The sequence below is a fragment of the Acanthopagrus latus genome, chromosome 10 (genome assembly GCF_904848185.1).
Source record: "Acanthopagrus latus isolate v.2019 chromosome 10, fAcaLat1.1, whole genome shotgun sequence".
Taxonomy (NCBI): Eukaryota; Metazoa; Chordata; class Actinopteri; order Spariformes; family Sparidae; genus Acanthopagrus; species Acanthopagrus latus.
Genome location: NC_051048.1, coordinates 13,855,773 through 13,869,859, shown reverse-complemented (window position 1 = coordinate 13,869,859; position 14,087 = coordinate 13,855,773). Strand labels below are relative to the sequence as shown.

General features: G+C 42.1%; 1 protein-coding gene across 9 annotated transcripts in view; it reads left to right on the top strand.

The window, feature by feature from the left end:
- Nucleotides 1-14,087, top strand: part of sorcs2 (sortilin-related VPS10 domain containing receptor 2) — a 534,678-nt gene that overhangs the window by 411,354 nt on the left and 109,237 nt on the right. For all 9 annotated transcript variants that reach the window (XM_037111616.1, XM_037111617.1, XM_037111611.1 and 6 more), the window contains one exon: nucleotides 13,168-13,232. In XM_037111616.1, coding sequence (XP_036967511.1) covers nucleotides 13,168-13,232 — 65 coding nt within the window. The remainder of the gene's footprint in view (nucleotides 1-13,167; nucleotides 13,233-14,087) is intronic.

Sequence of the window (14,087 nt, the reverse complement as noted above, 5' to 3'; positions counted from 1 at the left end):
GATGGGAAAGAGCCTCTTTACATTAGTCTAAAGTAACATTCTCAAAATCAGACTAAGGATCTGAATATGAACTTATGTAGACCTTCAACTCTGTGTTGAAGAGCACTAGCTTAATCTGAAGAATTAAGGTTTTAGTTCACAGCAAATAAGCACATTAAGTTTATTGCCAAAAAATAATTAAGTAATATTTTAACAAGACATCTTTGCATATACTCAAGTCTGACATGTGCGTACTAATACATTATCTGTGGGAAGGTTTTCCAAACAGTAAGGATGTAGATCAAAGCCTCCAGATGTGATCACCTTACTTAAAAGTGGGCATGGATTACCAGCTGACTCCTTGACCCCTGTGGTTAGATCCAGAGGAAGAGGAGTTAGGAATTATATATATACATATATATATATTTACATACATAGGAATTAGGAATATATATATATATATATATATATATATATATATATATATATATATATATATATATATATATATATATATATGAGGCTACGGTAAGGTGTGTACTTAGAAGTTCTTTGTGTTTGTCTGTTAGCATAGGTTTCATTTTAGCAGCGTTGTTCAACTGAAACAACCAGGGCAGGACAAGTTTAATGATGTGAGATTAGAAGTTCAAATGTTGGTCAAACAGTATACTCAGACTCTTTGAGGAATTTGGTACAAAGGTATAGCTGTGTATCATCTGTCATCTATGTAGCACAGGTAGAACTCCGCAGATGTATGCAGACGTCTGCAGATGTCGTTATGTATGCAACCTAGAGGTAGCATACATAGGGAGAACTGGATTGAAGATTGGACCCAGTACAGACCCTTGAGGGACACCACACAAGAGAAGGATACAACATTGATACAAAAACACTCTACTTGACACTTAACTGTGTATTTGATGGAATTGTTGAACGTTTTTCAAAAAATGCCCCTTTGCTTTTCCCTGTATGTGAGATGTAAATATGAATGTGAGCAACATAAATCCCTGACCAAAGTGATGGTGGTCATCTTTAATTGTGGGTTTTTTAGGCTAACTGCCCATCATGAGTCAAGCAACATCAGAGGAGTGTATTTCTAAACTGGTTTAGTACACTTTCTTTCTTTTTGTAAGTTGTGTTTGTGTATTTTTATTGATTTTCTTTTCAAGTTAGTAGTATACATGACAGTATCAGTGCATAGAGTGTTTTACAACCAACAGCACAAGATAAAAAAAAAATATATAAGACCCAAAACACATAAATCATTGAAATTTATTGTTTAAAATCTGGATCAAAGTTTGGACTTGAATACACTTACACATGCACACAAACTTATGCACGCAGTACAGATTACAAAGACTCATACATACCAACAAAAAATACAAAATACAAAAAGAAATAACAAGACAAAACAAAAACAAAAAAGGGGCCTTTGTGAATGACATGATCCTGCAGAAACTGCATATATATACATTAAATATTATTTCCACTTACTTCTAGCACACAAAAACTAATTACAAAAACAAACAAAACAAATTACAGACTGGCAGAGGGGAACTGAATTGACTTCGATGTTGAAGAAAAAGATTCCATATTTTGTAGAATTTAGTGGTGGAGCCATGCATTGTAGCCCTCATCATCTTCAGCTTAGAGTAGGATGAAAGCTCTCTCAGCCAGTGATAAACTGTAGGAGGAGTGGAGGATTTCCATCTGAGTAAGATCAATCTCCTAGCCAATAGGGTGGTAAATACTATAAAGTCAGCCTTGAATTTAGGTACCAGTAGGGTAGAGGGTATCACTCCAAACAGGATAGTTACTTGGATAGGCTCAGAGGGTACTTTTAATATAGTAAATATTGTATTGAAAATTTCAGTCCAAAAGTTATGGAGAGTTGGACAAGTTAAAAACATATGAATTAAGGAGGCTGGAGCCTGCTTGCATCGATCACAGAGGGGGTTTATATGAGGGTAAATCCTAGAGAGCCTCTCTTTACTCCAGTAAGTGCAATGGAGAATTTTAAATTTTATTAATCCTTGTTTGGCACAAAAAGAGGAGGAATCAACACAATACAAGATTCTCTCCCAACTGCCTTCATCAAATACCTCTCTAAGATCCTGTTCCCAGAGTGTCTTAATGGAAGAAAAAGGAATTCAGAAAAGATTCTACCATGCATGTACAAAATGAATCCCTTCTTGCTTAAAACTGGTTTTAGAAATATGTTTTGTTGTGTATATGGTGGCTTTGAGGGGAAATTTCAGCCTGAACAAAGTTACAGATCTGTAAATATTGGAAAATGTGAAAAAAGTTAAGCAGACATAATACAAACTGCAATTATGTCACTATTTAACCAACATCCACAAAAGCAATTGTGAACAAAATGTGCATGTTTTTGTCATTTTTCAAAGAACAGCATTAAATTAACCTCATACAGAGTGTATCTTTTTGTTTTTAGTCTTACTACCTCATTTGCTGTTTTTCAGTTCTTTTTTCTAGACAAAAATCTAGTCTGCATTGTCCACACTGCTAGTGAGAAGAAGTCATGTGCATTTCACCCTCAACTGTTTTGAAGTCTTGAAATCGCCATGCAGTGCAACTTACATGGATGAGTACCTGCAGAGGTGATCAGTTGATGGTGTGGCTTCTTTCAGCGTTTACATGTGGGTGATAGTGTCACCCTCAAACTGGCTTGAGAGAAACTGCAACTTTCTCTTGAAAGCTTTCATCAGGCTTTGCATTTCATATGCAAATAGGCCTTTGCCTTGCAGTTTGGTGTTTACTTTATTCATTAGTGCAGTCACATCAACAGCAAATGCAAGATCAGCCATTCAGTTTACATCTGAGAGCTCTGAGATGGCTTTGCCTTTCATAACAAAAAACTCTCAAATCTCTGCTCTCAGGTTCCATACTCTTTTAAGCATCTTACCCACGCTGAGCCACCTGACAGCTGTGTGGTAGCCTATGTCACCATTTTCAGGTTCATGCTCCTCCAAAAGTGACACTTCAGTGAACTTTATCTTGCATCCGCTTCAAAAGTCTGACATTTTTTCCTGTCAGATTCGGACAACCATTGGTTGAAACACATGCCAGTTTGTCCCATTTAAGTTCCAGTGTGTCAAAACATGCATTTACCTCAGTGAACAAATCACCCCATTGTCTTCCCTTTCATTGACTGCATTGCTGCCAGCTCCTCCATTATCTCAAAGTCTTCCCTTATCCTACATACAAAAATGAGTAACAGGACTGTGTCACAGACTCGTCCAGAGCCAAGGAGAAAAGTTAGTTTTCTATGTGTTTAGTATTGTAGTGGCGATTCAAATCATAATCCTTTAACACAGCGATCTGTTCTCTGCAAAGTAAGCACACGGCTTGACTTAAATAAATAATTAGAAGTCCATGTTTGGTTAAAACCTCGGCACTCTGTATCGACCTTTCTTTTTGTCCCATGAGCTGACATTTTTGAGGGATAACAGCTCATTCACATCCATGCTAATGTCTCTTGTGAGCTCAGTTCGAGGGCTCACCAACACGGGGGTCCAACACATTGCAGTTCTTCTTCTACTTCTTTGTAATTGCAACTTGCAACCAGAGAAGAAAAAGCTGCATATGCTTGTACAAACAATAGCAACAACAAAAAACGGTGGCCAGCAATGCAGTTGTATTCCATACATGATGTACACTTATTTACGTTTGATTGCTAACTTCCCATTGACCTCACGCGGGACAGTTAGGGACGGCAAAAGGCCCGGATGTGGCCCGGAAGCCGTACAATGCCCAGGTCTGCCCTACAGATAGGGAAGTAGGGACTAGTGCTTTAGATCTTGTTTAGTTCTTATAATCAAAGATTCAAAGTTTGCTCTAAACAGGTTTTCAAAGTAATTTGAAAACCTAGGTATGTGAATTTATTAGAAACTACTTTAAATGGTACTTTGTGTAATGGGAAGTTGAAGGCAGCCACATTCCAAAAGGAATAGCTCGCTTTTGTCATAGTTGACTTTGTAACCTGAGATTACCCCAAAGGCCTCCAGTGTGGAGAGTACATTTGGCTGTGAAAAACTGAGATTGGAGAGAAAAAGGAGCAGATCATCTGCGTACAGCGCTACCCTTTGTTCCGCCTCCCCTTTTAAGATTCCAGAAATTCCTGGCTGGGAACTTAAAGCTATAGAAAGAGGCGCAATGGTGATTGCGAAAAGTAGAGGAGGATGCCCTGCCTAGTACCACACCAGAGACTATAGTATTCCAAATTTATATTGTTAGTTTTGACAGAGGCTGAGGGGAGGGACTATAAAAAGAAACCTAAACTTTCACCGAACCTAAACTAAATGATATGGATCAGTTGTAGTGCCTTTGTGTGTGTGTGTTTATTTTTAGAATTTGGTGAGCTGAGGATTTTTGGCGCAGTTCGTGAGCTAGCAGCTTGCTGGACTTATCACCTTGCTCGTACAGAGCATAGCTACATTTAAAAAGTACACCTTTGACAAGAGTGCTTGACAAGTTATTGAATTCAGCTTGTCTCTGTTTATATGCATCTGGGGAAGGAGAAGAGGTGTAATTTTGGTCAATCATCATCTGACTGTAGGCAAGTGTTAAAACACCATGGTGGGTATGGGTTTATATGACCTTTCCAGTTAAGTTCTAATGTCACAGGACCATGATCAAAAATAACTATGGGGTTACAGGTGCAGGAGTGCATGGCAGGTAGGAGTCGATTGTCTATTAAGAAATAATCTATACATGTCAAAGTATCCTTGAGCAAGATACTGAACCCCAAGTTGCTCCTGATGTGCAGCCTTGTGTGGCAGCCACTGCCATCAGTAAGGGTCCTGCGATGAGCTGGCGACTCATCCAGGGTGTGCCCTGGCCTTTGCCCATTGTGTGAACTTGATTTGGCCCCAGTAAGCCCTGCAACCCCTTAGGGGGAAAAAAGCGGCAACATCCCATGGCCCTCATGGATAAGTGGAATGAAAACGGAACGGAATGGAACGGAATAGAAATAATATATACGTGTGAAAGTGTGGTGCATATTTGAGAAGAAAGAATAAGCTCTGCTAGATGGATTCAGAAAACACCAGACACCAAGTATAGCAAATTCTTGTGGGAAAGATTTTTGTTTCTTTCAAAATTCATTTAGCTGATTTCATTTTAGGCTTCATATTCGTAGATGAGTAGTCTAAAGAAGGATTAAGCCAGCATTTAAAGTCACTTTCCAAATGAGGCAGTGAGACTGCATATCTTGGAAAGAAAACAAAAAGGACTTGAAAAAAAATCTTCATCGTCCCAGTTGGGGGCATAGAGATCAGCTAAGGTCACTGGAGTACTGTAGATTTTACCTGTTACTATGATATATCTTCCGTTTTTATCTAGATTGGTATTTGATAAAGTAAATGGCACAGATTTGTTTATGAGAATTGCAGTTCCCCTTGCTTTACAACTGTAATGTGAGTGATACATCTGACCAACCCATTGTTTATGCAACAAAGAATGATTACCTGATTTCAGGTGTGTTTCTTGTAGGAAAACAATAGTCTCCATACCTTGAAGGTGGTGAAGAACTTTGCTTCTCTTGACGGGTTGATTCAGTCCCTTTACTTTTCAGCTAGTTAATGTGAGTGTGTGTTCACCAAATTGAAGAGTAGGGTTAGGACTGCTTTGTGAGATCATATTACATCAAGAATGGAGAAAGATAAAGTAGTAAGTGTGTGATACAAAAGCAGGTGAAACCTCACACAACTGTCAGAAGCTACCTTTGTATATATCAGAAGGCCCATACACAAACAAAAGACTAAAAAACAAAACAACTGGTAAGACATGCCGACAGAAAGACATATCACAAACTGCTGAACCATCATCGTGAACATGACGCATGCATTAAGGAAGGGAACTCTGAAAATTTAAGAAAGAGTTTAAGAAAACTTTTATATTAACTCACTACTCACCCACTGGGCCAGATGCTATAAATGAAACAAATGTAAAGTTTACAGAAAGCACAGTATTTTTAATTCACATTAGCAATAATAAACATAAAAATAGAGTGCTCACAGAACTTGCAGAGATGAGGACTACTCAAATGAATGATTAGGCTAACTGATTGACATTTGTGCTGTTCCAGTTAAATGCATCACTCAGTGACCTTCTCAAGACAGCCCCTGACAAGTACACAATGGCATGGATTTATACAGTAAAACATCACCTACATCAGCACAAGCTGTCTTATCTTAATCTGTTGGTTCATGCATTGCTGTGCTGACGAAGGCCATTGCTGCATCTGGATCAGGGAATTTGTGGACCTCACCTGAAGGCAGGAAGAAAAGTCTGAATTTGACTGAAGGGCGCTCATGCAGAATCATCTTTACTGAAACGAATGCCGCACGTTTCAATCATAGTGTAATGAAGGTCTAACTGTACCAAGACGTTAGTGGAATGAATAAATAATGTATTGCCAGTGAAGAGTGTATCTTCATCTTCACTTTTTGCATTAGCATTTCAACCATACAGCTGTGACTTTATCCAGACTAATGTGCACTGAGTAAGAAGAAGAGGTTCAAAGTCTTGGTCAAGGACCTGCTGAACATTTATTTGCCAGTCCTTTTTCCTTTTCCTACATCAGCCCGATCCTCACTTTTTGACTGGACTCTTGTGGTGGTATAAACAGCTGCATTACTCAAAGGCCATTCAGAATGCCCTCACCAGTGGCAGTCGACCTGAGCAGAATCTTTTGCTTCACTGATCACAACAACTGGATCTTAAAATAGTATCATACTACCACAAATCAGATCAAACTTAAAGCTGTTTAAAATTAAGATGTCAAAAACATAGCATGTGGACCTTGTTAGTTGAGATACAGTATGATACGATGGCTCTGTGAAACCTCAACTGAAAGGGATATTCCGGTTTAAGTTTAATCCAAGTTCTAACACACCATTACACCGAGTATGACCCCCCTCTCGAGAGATAAAGTTTGCGGACTAACGTAGTTTTAGCATCCTCCGAAACAACCACATGACAACAATACATTGCAGTACATGGGTCCAAGTATAAACCGCCATCAAAAAGCCACAGATAATGCTCAGAACAGCGCCAAACTTCAGCAACATTACAAACATTACAAAATTTGATATCATTGCTGGATTTGTCGAAAAACGATAAACAAAACTCACCACCCAAGAAGTCTCCTGTTGTGGGGAAGCCTTGTGAGTCGATTACTGAATGCAGTACAGTCCCGCAGTAATGATCATCACTGAGCTGTGAAACTCTACTGCACCCCGTAATCAACTCATAGGGCTTCCCCACAATGAGCCTGCAGCTGGAGAAGTGAGTTTTGTTTATTTCGTCAATATAATTGATTAACGGTGTGCGCCCCTAGATTTTGTGATTGTGCTCCTAAAATTTTCACTTAGAGGCCACCGTGCTCCTAGCATAAAGAGTTAGTTTGGAGTCCTGCAATTAAATATCGGCAGACTAATTGAGAGGAATGGCAATACCTGTTCTACACTCTCATTTGGTTTTGAAATTAACTCCACAGGAATGGTACTGAATTAAAAGATATATGTAGCATTTCTGCATTAAAGTGCCTCAAAACATTGAGACCTTTGTTATATATTTTGTTGAGTAATTTTTCGACAGTTTCAAACCAAGAGAAATCTGTAATTTTATTCAAGGTAATGGTGTGTTTCATTTGGCCATCTGTCTCTATATAACTTCCGGGAGAGATTCGGAGAATGAGGAAGGATGTCGGCAAATGGGATTAAACGTGAGTCCTAAAACCTAGACATTAGCTGGCATTTTTCCCTCACCTCAAAGTAAGTGGTTTTTTTTATCAATAGGTTTTTGGTTTGATGCCTGGAATAAGGTCTGTAGTTAACACAAGCTTAAAGGTCCCTTTTTATACTGATTTGCATCAGTTTCACACAGCTGTCAGAGGTCCAACAGCTTGTATTCGATATGCATTGCCCCAAACCTATCCATGGTCCTGAATTTCAGCTGTCTCTAAGTCGCTCTACAGAGCTCTATTCAGAGCAGTCTGTTTCTGTGCCTGCACCTTTAAATGCTAATGACCTCCGTCTGTCAGTGCCTAGTTGGAGAGCCCTTCCTGCTACCTCACTCTCAGGGAGGGGATGCCCCTTGCATCCCCTGAATGTGGAGCAGACAGTGCAGCTCTTCATTGAGCTGGAAGGAGCTGAGGGAGACCTGAGGCATTGCCTGCATTCAAATGTAAATAGTTACATATAACTTTGTACATTTCAAAAACTTATGCACAAATTTAGCAAACAACAATTTATATTTGAATTATAAGTAATGAAGAAGGTTCATTAAACATGTTTGTGGTTTTCACAGTAAAAAAAAAAAAAAAAACTCTTTCCTACACGGATTTTGTGTTTTGTTTTTTTGTGATTTTAGGTCCATTGTGTTAATACAGTATGTTAAAATGAAAAAAAGTCACACATGAGGTTGTGCTGAAAATAATGACTCCAAACAAGGCGAGGTGAATAGTTTTTAAGGTGAAATATGTTGGCAAATCAAAAATAGTGAAAAAAGGCCAATTATACCCTGGACCCCACAGAGTTAAATAAGTCCATCTTTAAAGGCAAACTACAACTTTAACTTTCAATTTTCTTAATTTATAGTATCACATGTATGTTATATAGCATATAGTGACTATAGTAGTGTTCCCTTTCAGTCGATTAACTCGGCACATCACATATAGTATGGGATATCATGCCTCCGAGTGGCCTGACTGAAGACACCTCTATTCATGCCTTTACGGCAGATGACCTGTATAGACGTATGTGCGGCCCCACCTATACATGTATACATGCACCGCCACAGTCATTCTTCACTTCTTGTTCTTTTCACCTCACTAAGAACACCTCTACCAGGCTAACTAGCTGCTGCCAGTTAGCTTGGTCTTGTTGTGGCTACTGCCAGCTCGAAATTAGCTTAACTGTCCCTGTTGATGTTAGCTGCTGGCAACCCGTGGAGCGCTAATTTCATCTGCTTTCTCTGGTTTTTGTGTCTTGATATGAGTGTGCACCCTAAGCAAGCGAACAGAAAGACTTCTGTTTGCCCCTGTCCTCAGGGCTGCGGCTTCTCCCTGCACAAAAAGGACTTCCATGAAGCGTGTCCCATCTGCTTGGGGATTGTTGACTGAGCCCGAGTCCTGTGAGTCCTGTCTCCAGCTCCGGAGTTAAACCCTGGAAAGATAAATCAAGTTCATGGTGAGAGTGCTGGGAAAGACAGCCATTGCACGACATGACCCCCTCCTCTCAGAGTCGAGGGACCTTGCTTCATCTGAGTCCGGTGGTAAGGAGCTCTTGGTCGAAGACCCCGTTGGATGCTGGGCAGACCACATGGAGTGTGTTGACGGGTTGCCTGGTTTTGAGCCGGCCCCCTCTGAGGGCACTAGCCAACCAATACCCGGGCTAGCCTCTTACCATGAGGACTATGATGTTCTGGACATCGGCCTGGATGTGCATGGCTTATGGGAGGATGAACAGGAGCCACTGTCATCGGGTCAGTACGCTGCTGCTGCTGCTCTAGTTGACCAGGTTGACACGTCCTTCCTCTCACAGTACCACCGTGCAGCTGAGAAACTGGAAGTGGACTGGCCCTCTCCTGCACCAGCTCAGAAGCTGTCGCGGTTCTCAGGGTTTTTCTTGGTTTTTGTCGGGAACAACCTGCCCATGTTCCCTGATTTTGTTGTGGAGCTCACCTCGACGTGGAACAAACCGCTGTCTACCCATGCCACGGTGCCTGGCTATGGACAGTTTTTGGATCTGGATGGAGCTGCAAAAGCTGGTTTGGTCAACCCTCTGCCTATGGAGGTGTCCCTGGCATCATATCTTACCCTGGCCCAGAACCATGGTGTCGGCGGCCCCACCATGCACCCATCCAAGCACTGCAGTTTTTCCTTGTCACAGCTGGAGAAGATTTACCGGACACAGGCAAGCATGGCCTGTGCACTGAGCTCCATCACCATGCTTCAGATATATCAAGCTATGTGTCTGGCGGAACTCGGGTCACGTATGCCTCCTGACAGTCTACTGTCCTCTCTCCTTAATTAGGTTAGAATTGCTACAGATTATATCCTCTGAGTGTACCGCTGTGCAGCGCTCTCCATGGGAAGAGGGATCACTTCCATGGTGGTGGCGCAGAGACACCTGTGGCTGACTCTCTCTGATGCTCCGGACAGGGACAGAGCTGTCTATCTGGATGAGCCAGTGTCGGCTGATGGTTTGTTTAGACAGTCGCTTGATGCCAACCAGGCTACGTTTGAGCTAAGGAAGAAACAAACTGAGGCTCTGAGCAGCATCATCCCCAGACATGATGCTAAGCCCAAACAGCCAGCCAACATGCACAAACTGGCACCGCTGCCTCCTCTCAAGTGGTCTGTGATGCCAGCAAGGTCGAGACCCCAGCTGGTGAAGCAGCAACCACACGGTCACAACCCACACCGCTTGGCTTCAAGCAAGGGTCCACCACCAGGCCTCCAGTGGGGCTTCAGCAGCAGGAGGACACTGCTGCCCCTTGGTTGCTGCCGCCAAAAAGGCTCTTTTTATGTTTTGTTCAGGGGTCAAGTCCTAAGAAGCGCTGCACTACCTTAACACAGTCTCCCAAGCACAACCGCATTTTCTCCAGTGTATGGATTTTCTCCAGTGGAAATAAGTTTGTTCTGGAGAGGGTACGCCAGCAGGGGCTCTCCCTGATTCCTGGTGGCTCCTCGCTGGCCGGCGACGTCGTGGTACGCTGAGATAATCAGTCCACTGGCAGCAAGGCCTTGGCAACTCCCTCTCTGCAGGGACCTCCTCTCCTAGGCAGGAGGAGAGGTAATTCACCCACACCCAGAGCTGTGGTGACCACATGCTTCCCTGTTGAGAGGTCCAATTTGATAGCAATTTGCCCCCAAATGAGGTGGCAATGATCCAGAGTGTGAGGGCATTCCCATTGTACTCCCATTTCAGTGCTCTATTGTGGATGTTTTGACATTCCTTCAGGAGCTGCTGGATATGGGTCCTTTCTTTCTCAACAATTAAGGTCTCTTTGGCGGCTATATCTGCATGCCACGTTGGTTTTGATGGAGTGGCGCCAGGCGCTCACCCTCTTGCTATGCACTTCCTGAAGGGAGTCCACAGGCTGAGGCCTGTGTTTAAACCCAGCATTCCCTCATGGGATTTAGCGTTGGTGCTTGAAGCTCTTTGTGGACCCCCATTTGAGCCTATTGTGTCTGCAGATATGAAATTTCTTTCATACAAGACTGCACTGCTACTTGCTTTGACTTCTGCAAAGCGAGTGGGCAACCTCCATGCTTTCTCTGTGCATCCCTCTTGTACCCAGTTCTCTCCAGATGGGTTTACACTGTGCCCGAATGTGGCGTATTTGCCTAAAATTATCCCTACAGCCTATACCTCTATGACTTTTGAGCTCTTGAGCTATTGCCCCCCTCTCTTTGCATTTAAGGAGCAGAGGAGGTTACATTCCTAGTGCCCTGTGCATGCACTACTTGCTTACATAGACCGCACCCAGAGTGTGTGTTTATGCGACCAGTTGTTTGTATGTTTTGCTAATCCAGCTAAGGGCAAGGCGCTCTCTAAACAGCGGCTTTCCAACTGGATTGTGGAGGCTGTCTCAATAGCATACAGCAGCAGGGGTCTTCTGTTGCCCCAAGGTGTGAGGGCACATTCAACCAGGGGCATGGCAGCCTCATGGGCATTGTTTAACGGGGTTTGTGTGAGTGATATCTGCGCTACAGCCAGTTGGTCACCACCGCACGCTTTTGTTCGGTTTTATCGTTTGGACTTTACAGACCCTTCGGTGGCTCACTCTGTCCTTTCTGCTGGGTCTATGATGCACCAGAGTGTTGGAGGTTTGACTCTGGTTTGGTGGCTGCTCTGCGGGGGGTGTATACTATGTGTTGTACTGAGTGAATCAACTGAAAGGGAACGAAATGTTATGAATATAACTTCTGTTCCCTGAAGGAGAGGAACAAGGTACAACACTATGTTGCCCTGCTGCGCAGCTAGGCTCGGTGAAGAGCGCTATCGAGCTGAAGGATGACTGTGGTGGTGCACGCATGTGTAGGCGGGGCTACACATATGTCACCACAGGTGTCTTCAGTCAGGCCTGTCCTTCAGGAAACGAAAGTTATATTCATAGCATTTCATTTATAATATAGTGTAATATGAAGCCTCCTGGTGTTGACGTTTCAGTCATGTGACCCCGATGTATTTTGTTTATATAACGTTAAATTTTTACTTATGACTAGCACATTTATGCTTTAAAAATCGATGAGGTGGTGTGCATTTGTGAACATTATCTTGCTGAACAAAATGTGTGAGTATCATAAACTTTCGCAGAGCGTAGAGCTTATTTTCTGCAAATTTTCAGCAATCCAATGAACTGGTTAGATAATGTATCAAACCATATGTGTATCCATCCGCCACCCTGCCCTCCTTTTTTGAACTGAAACACAAAGGGCACACTCCCTCCTGCTTGAGCACTGAACATAATCATTGGGCATAAATCTTGAGGTGCAGAATCATCCAATGTACAATAAATACAAGGAATACTGGACTGAAAAATGAGATCAATGTAAGTATGTAAGTATGCACACGTACCCTGTCTAAAATCTAAACTTGGTGTGATGTGGTCTCAAATCTAGAAGAACGGGTTGTCCATTATCCATTATCCACCCATGGCTTCACATTAAAACAAAAACAAAAACAAAAACAAAAACAAAAACACACATATATATATGTGTATATATATATACATTCTTTTTTTTTTTTTTTAGCTCAGTAGCTCAGTTGGTAGAGCGGGCGTCCCCTGTACAGAGGTTTTACCCCTGGGTTTGAGTCCCGGCCTAGAACTCCTTGCTGTGAGTCACCCCCCAACCCCATCCTGTTTACTGTCATCTCTAAAGCTGTCCTATCAATAAAGCCATAAAAATAAATACATTCGCTCCAGATGACTGTTCCATTGGTGTGAAAGTGTTCCTGCATGGCTGAGCATAGATATACTGTTTGATGCTTTGAAGTATAAGTGCTGCATTGCTCCTGATGAACAGTTTGGCACCTTGCATGACAGCCTCAACCATCAGTGTATGAATGTGTATAAAGCACTTTGAGTGGTCAGTAGACTAGAAAGGTCCAAAATGAATGTCCATTTACCATGATGTCATTCTCTTCTGTGTTCCAGGTCAGTATCTGGTGTTGATGTGGACCCCGATCTGGTGCACATGGAAATGCAAGATACGAGTGGAGGTACAGTGATGTTCCATCTGCTCATTTATCATTTATATACAGCATTTCTTCATGAGACTGTTAGGGCCTGGTCACAGTAGCACAATGAAATTTCAGATAGAAATATCGATTGATATTGAAGAATTGATTGGTGGAATCACTCACAGAGATAAAGCAACTTTGTGGAATTTTCTTTACAAAGTTCAGCTTAACCCAGCTTAACCACCCTCTAACCACCTTTGTGGCAAAAATGTACATGCACAAAAGAAATACCATTAAATCACCATAAATCAATATTTTTTCTGCTTTTTTTCCATTAATCACTTAAAGAACTTAAGACCTACTACTACTCAATCATTTTCAGGATTTGTCATGTCATGTCATTATCCATAACCGCTTATCCCTTTCCATGGGGTCACGGGGTGTTGCTGCTGGAGCCAATCCCAGCCTTCTCTCAGGGCGAGGGCAGGGTACTCCCTGGATAAGTCGCCAGCTCATCGCAGGGCCCTCACTAGTGAGCAATGTGGGGTTCAGTATCTCGCTCAAGGACACTTCGACATGCAGCTCAGCCTTGCCCGGAGCTGGGATTTGAGCCAGCAACCTTCCAATCACTAGTCGACCTGCTCTACCCGCTGAGCTACAGCCGCCCCATTTTCAGGATTTTAACCCTTTAAATGTCAGTTTTATTATTTGAATTATGAATTATTTATTACAAAAAAACAAAAAAAATGTATTTTCCATATAGTAAGTAGTAGACTGATGGGGCTTCGGTGGTGATTAGAGTCTTGGATATATCACAGATGAGCAACACAATTTATTTGATTGCATTCGAATTTTTTATGTAGGAACAGATACACCCTCTAACCACCTTCGTGG